The sequence below is a fragment of the Puma concolor genome, chromosome C1, assembly GCF_028749965.1.
Source record: "Puma concolor isolate L17-30 chromosome C1, mPumCon1.1.hap2, whole genome shotgun sequence".
In the NCBI taxonomy this organism is placed as follows: domain Eukaryota; kingdom Metazoa; phylum Chordata; class Mammalia; order Carnivora; family Felidae; genus Puma; species Puma concolor.
Window position 1 is genome coordinate 31,311,135 of NC_141674.1, and position 6,424 is coordinate 31,317,558.

The window sequence follows — 6,424 nt, forward strand, 5'->3', positions numbered from 1 at the left end:
AACCCCTTCTGTTTACTTTTTCAGGTTCTTTCTTTCTGCCTAACAGTCCTAAGCCGCAGATTTGAGTTTCAAGCCGATGCGTTTGCCAAGAAACTTGGAAAAGCTAAAGACTTATATTCTGCTTTAATCAAACTGAACAAAGATAACTTGGGATTCCCTGTTTCGGACTGGCTGTTTTCAATGTGGCATTATTCTCACCCTCCACTACTGGAGAGGCTTCAAGCTTTGGAAAGTTCAAAACAAGACTGAGGTGCCCAGGGTCTGCGACTGAAGACATTTCTGATTATTTCTGTCCTGGCAGCATGTTCCAGCTCTTGATGTTTTTAAACCTTTTTTTTTTTTTTTTTTTTTTTAAGAAAAATTATTAAGTACAGAAAAACCCAGATTTAAATACATTTAATATCTCATTTCAAAAATGATTTTAATCCATTTCTTAAAACACTGGATGAAATTTTGAGGCTTAATGTTTTTAAAAGCATGGTTTTATCTCTAGCATCTAATTTTACCATCAACTTTTAAAATTATTTGAGAAAATACAGAACTTGTTTTATTTACACACTTATATGGAACCTGCATATAAGGTGTTTGGGGGCCTGTGTTTAAAAGAGGAACACCACCCAGAGTTTTGTCTGTGAGGGAGTGAGACAGTGGTCCCAAATCACTGTGCTCGGACCTGAGTTGAGATTTGTTTTTACTTCCATGTTCTTGTGATCTAACCTGGTGAATCAGTGTTTTACATAAGGAAGAAAGGTAATAATTAGTAAGGCTGATGTGATTTAAATGAAACCAATTAGAAATATGTTCTGTTCTACCAAATGTCTCTGTTCCCTCTCTTGCATCACACCAATCAGGAGCTTCTAAATAGTGCTTTGCAATTAGAAATTATGTTTAGAAGGTTTTAAATCACTGGGTTTTGTTTTTGTTTTTAGGAAAATCTCCGTCTTTATCTTTCTTTCTACCTGGTGGATATGATCTCATTACGGCGTAAACTAGTATTTTTCAGAACATTTCAGCTTTTTCCTCATTTATACTCTGATTCAATAAACAGTACATCCTTTCACTTAGCAGCAATCGCCATATTGAAAAGGTTTTGCTATTTTTAAAGTGGCAGAATGTGGAAAGAAGAACAAAAGGACATTTTAAGAGACATAGGGTGAAATACTGATGGTTCTCTTATGGTATTTCAGGAAAAAAATATAGTTTTATATCTCTTTCAAGAACAGAAGAGTTTCAGTTTTTATTTTTGTAATTTTTATCGGGAAGTCATAAGTACTAATCAGGCCTGATTCCATTTTTGAAAATTACAGTTCTTGATGTGCAGCTAATTTTTATTTTCAAAACAAATGTCACGAAAATTACTTTTCCAGTTTTCAAAGCTGTGTGTTTGACTGCTTCAAATCTCTGTCCATTTTCTGAATGAGAGCTTACTTTGTGCCTGGAGCTCGCACCCTCTGGTAATGTTTCCTTTCTGGGCATTCATCCCAAAGCGGATCAGCTGTGCACCTTTGGTATCTGGCCAGAAAGTCTTTTACTCAGCTGATATTTGGGTACTGCCTTTACATGGAAATATAATAAAAATAAAGCTAGTTTAGTACTGCATTATTTATTTTCCTAAGGCTAAAGAGGAGCAGTCTGATGATTTTATCCAGCACCCTTTATCTGTGAATTCACGCTGTGATAACTGCCTTTCCTTCCTTCTGTGCCTTTGAATACAAATTTCAGTTCTGCACAAGTGAAACATTAAAAATTGCCAATGCGGATTGATGGACTTTGTCCTTAATTTGACAAAATTGTGTGTCATTTGTTACCTAGACGTATGTTTGTTATCCCAGAGGGACCGAGGGCTGGTCGTGACGAGTGGGAAGAAGCGGCCCTACTGCTGAGTGACGCCACTGCCACCCTGTGCCTGATGCGCACAGCCGTCTCTGTGCCTTCCTCCTGCTCCCCTCCGGAGGGCCACCGCTTCTTGAGGTTTCCTCAGAAGCTTCCTTCGGAACCACTGCTCCACTTCCATCAGCTCAGGTTGTCTTCGGTCTGTCTGGTCTGCTCCAGCTGCCTCTTTGGGCTCCCTTACCTGTGACAGCAATAGCTAGCTTTTTGATATGTGATTGTTTGACCTAGTCACCTCCAGTTTATGGATGGCAGAGGCATAGGGATGGCTGGCTAGTACTGATGGGTTCCCTGGATTCTGACCTGTCAGGGGCAAGAGTAGAGAGGCCAGCTAAGGAAGGAGGTGGCACTCTGTACCCTAATTCTCCCCCTAATATACAGGGGACAGGATAAAGCAGATTAAGGCCTCAGGTAAAATGGCAGGGCCTCGGCAGTGTTGATCTCTGAATAAGGTAGAGTCTGCTGAGGTAGAATATATACTGTCTTTTTAATTTTTTTATTTTTTAATGTTTATTTCTGAGAGAGAGTGTGTGAGCAGGAGAGGGGCAGAGAGAGTGAGGGATATACAGAATCTGAAGCAAGCTCCAGGCTCGAGCTTCAGCGCAGAGCCCGATGTGGGGCTCAAACCCACGAACCGCGACACGAGATCACGACCTGAGCTGAAGTCAGATGCTTAACCAACTGAGCCACTCAGGCTCCCCAAGTATATATTGTCTTTGTATCAAACTTGGCCCTTTGCAGAAGTCTGAGAGCTACTAGTAAATTTTCCCTCTGTTGAGGATGGGAGCAGAATTCCTAGGATTAATTCAATAATGTTAGTTCCAGTGACGGTGCCAGCTTGCCTGTGGCCTTTATGTTCTCCCCATCATCCTTAATCCTGTAGGTAGCATTCCCCTCCCTGAGGAAGCCTTCTTCCATTTGGTCTTCATCAATCCTTTGGATTCTTCTGCACATATGTTTTATGTAGCTTTGACTGTTTTGAGTATTTTATCATTATTAGCAGAAAGCTTAATGAGTACTACATGAGGGTTTTTAAGTTCTGTCCTAGGTGCTATACAAAGAAAATTACAAGGAACTTCTATCTCAAAACGTACATTTCAAGACCACAATGATGTGAGCAAGTAACTTGTGTAGCAGGCTATATATAGTTTGGTGGGAAGGCAGGTACGGCCCGTAGTGGAACGGTACCATCCTGTTCAGACAACACAGATAGGAAAGCCTCTGGGTCTTCTTATCCAGGATGGGTTCCAGGGAGGAGGATTTCCCAGTTTGACCAGAGACAGATAGCAAGATACATATTTTCTAAAAATCTGTGAAACCAGGACTGCCCACACCCAGTAAGCAGGATGAAGCTTGCAGTTGGCAGTTGGAGAGGAGAGGATTGCTAGAGGACCTGAGCAAGTTTTGAAATAGGAGTAGGAATCAGCTGAAGAAGGGTGGGGGTGGTATTCCAGGGAACAGCAGGTATAAAAACAAGAGAACTGGGGCATTTTAGGAACTGCAAGAAGTTAGGAGTGAGAAATGAGCCTGAAGAGGAAGATGGGCCAGGCCCAAGGGGCTTGTGTGCCATAATGAAGCTTATGGATATTATCCCAAATAATACTCATTTAGCTAATATAAAGTTCCTGTTAAATACTGTATATTGTTGGAGGCTGAGAATACAGCAGTGAAGAGAACAGCAACAACAAAAAAAACTGCCTTCATAGAGCTTACATTCTAACTGGGGAGACAACGGTGTTTATGGAATGAATGAATATTTGCTGAATGAGTGAAAAGGAGAGATCGACAGGGTTGGAAATGAATTAGCGTTGGAGGTGAAGGCAGGAGTTAAAGATGATGTGGGTTTCAGGCCTGGGCACCTGGTAGATGGTAGAACTAGTCACTGAGGTAGGGTACGCTGAAGAAGCAGTTTGGGGGAGGGGAATGACTTCAGTTTTGGACAGGTTGAGTTTGAGGTGCTTATCACATAGGGTAGGCGAAGGGGCAGAGGACACATTTCTCCTCATCCACCTGGAGCTAGATCCACTAGCTTTGGTTCAAGGTGACCTCGTGAGCAGCATGACACAGGCCCAGTAACTAAGGCAACTGGCTGTGGGTCCTATCACCAACAGAAGCCTTGTTCTGTGGCTAAGAAACAAGCCCACCATTTATCCTGGGAATATTTCTGCTCCTACCCGATCTTTTAGAGCAGCCTCTGGGCTGCTGCTACACCGTTCCTGTGCATGCTTACCTGGCAGAGGGCCTCATCAGCTTCTAAGCCTGCCCAGTGCCCCGGTCTCAACACCCCCTTTGGAAAGTGCCAGAGTACCCAGCAGACAACTGGAGACCCTGTTTGTCGGTAAAACACCAGAGCTCTGGCTGAAAGCCCTTGTCACTGTTGATTTTAGCAGCGTGGGTTGGACACTGGCCATCTGGGTTGAAAGATTAGTGACTTACTAAATTACTTGAAACAAAAATCCCATCATCCGGACTCCTGGAGTTCTGCCAGGGGCAGGTTTGGGACCTGAGTCTTCACAGGCCATGGAGGAGAGACTGCTCGGCCTCTGAGAAGGAGCTGGGCTCTCTTGATGCAATACTGGCTTGATGCAGTTCGGGCTTCCTGAATCCCCCTTTTCCTGACTGCAAACGGGGAGGGGTGGGGGTTGAGTTCCTACTGCGTTTTTGTTGCACTAGACTTTTGTCTCTCAAGGTCCAGTAGTGGCTATTCATTCTTTTTTTTGTTTTTTAAAGTTTATTTGTTTTGAGAGAGACAGCACGAGTGGAGGAGGGGCAGAGAGAGAGGAGACAGGGAATCCCAAGCAGGCTCCCTGCCATCAGTGCGGAGCCCGATGTGAGGCTCAAACTCAGAAAATGGTGAGATCGAGATCGTGACCTGAGCTGAAAACAAGAGTCAGATGTTCAACGGACTGAGCCACCCAGGCGTACCTGGAGGTTCATTCTTGACGGGAAGGGAGGAACCTGGATGCTCTGGGCCATCTGGGAACGTGCCTCAATCACACACAAGCTGAGACCAAGTCCTTCCTGGTTTGATGATTGGTGGCGCCTTCCTTTCAGCATCCTGAACATACTAGTCATTTATTTAATAACTATTTATCGAGTACTTACCGTGTGCCAGGAATGTTTCTTGTTTGGTTTTTGGTTTTGTTTTTCAAACTTTTTTCTTTTCAAATGGGGTGTGTGTGTGTGTGTGTGTGTGTGTGTGTGTGTGTGTGAGAGAGAGAGAGAGAGACAGAGAGAGAGAGAACATTTAAGTTCTATTCTTAGTTCTAATTATATAGGGCAGTGTTATCAGCTGTAGTCACCACGTTACTAGATGCTCACACCCGGCACTGTTTTATGTGCTGGGGAATGGAGCAGCAAATGAGAGACCAAAGTTGCTGCCCTATGGAGCTTATATGATGTTGTTGAATAGCAATAAATGCAAAGGAGAGATAATAAAGGGGTATCTGGAATATTGGTGGGGCGGTGAGAAGGTCATTTTGAGTAAAGACTAGAAACAAGGGCACTGGTTGTGATGGTATTTTGGGAAAAAGCAATCTTTTGGGGAAGAGCAGGGGGCACAACACTTGTGTGACACAGCATGTTCAAGGAGCAGTGTGGGGGCTGGCATGACTGGAGTGGAATATACTAGGGTCCCAGCGTCAACGTGAGGTCAGAGAGGCTTAGGAGAGTCATATGGATCATAAGAACATGGGTTTTTCCTTAGTGAAATTCACCCTCCAGGCTGGTGCCTAGGAATCAGCCCCCTTCTCAGCCCCTTCAGATGCCTGAGTCCTAAGGAAGGAGGTGTAACACTTGCATAAGATTTGAAATCCTCCAGTGGACCCGGTCTCTGGAAAGTTGCAGAGAGGGACATGGAAGGAGCCCCAGCCGGCGCATGAGGAAACCTCCAGGAGGCATACACTGGCTAAGGCCAAGGCTTCAGGCACTAGGACAAGTACAGTGACTTGGCTTAGGGAAGGGGGCACCCCCTCCTACTCCCACTCTCTTCCCCTCACCCCCTGAGCCTGTTCCAGCAGCCACAGCAGCAGTGGGGGCTCCTGGGGGAGGGACAGGGGAGCTGGGAGGCTGGGATACAGGATTTGCTAAAGTATTGAGGGCGAGGTCACCCCTGTGGTCCTTGGGGCTACCTCACCTTGTCTGTCCTGTTTGTCATTTGGGATAAGGGGGCTGAGATGTCACTGGTGTGTGTGTGTGTGTGTGTGTGTGTGTGTGTGTGTGTGTGTGTGTGTTGAGGCAGGGGAGGGAGGACCGGGGGTGGACTAGTGAGAGGAGTTCTCTGCCCTGCTCTTCGGAGGAAAAGGGTGCCCAGCTTGTGTGGGGACCTAGTGCCAAGTTTAGGGTGAGGTGTAGGAGGGTCCAGGCTTCAGCAAATGCTTGGACCTCAGGCTGGAGTCCTGTACCTTCAGGAGGGGCTGAGGCCAGTAGAATGCTTCATTTGGGGGAACAAATACCCAAATCAATAATGGAGCACTGGGATCGGTCACTCCCTGAAAATCAAAGGCTCCCATCCTTGCACGGGTCCGAGGTACCC

At 45.3% G+C, this 6,424-nt stretch overlaps 1 protein-coding gene across 3 annotated transcripts in view; it reads left to right on the forward strand.

Annotated features, from left to right (window-relative positions):
* ZMPSTE24 (zinc metallopeptidase STE24) overlaps positions 1-4,990 on the forward strand; it is a 43,930-nt gene extending 38,940 nt beyond the window's left edge. For 2 of the 3 annotated variants that reach the window (XM_086716592.1, XM_025934986.2), the window contains one exon: positions 25-1,760. In XM_086716592.1, the coding sequence (XP_086572718.1) occupies positions 25-249 (225 nt within the window). In that variant the 3' untranslated portion in view covers positions 250-1,760. Of the gene's footprint in view, positions 1-24; positions 1,761-1,812 lie in introns of those variants that run through there. The other variant, XM_086716593.1, reaches the window with a different exon arrangement.
* Positions 4,991-6,424: the final 1,434 nt, after the last annotated feature.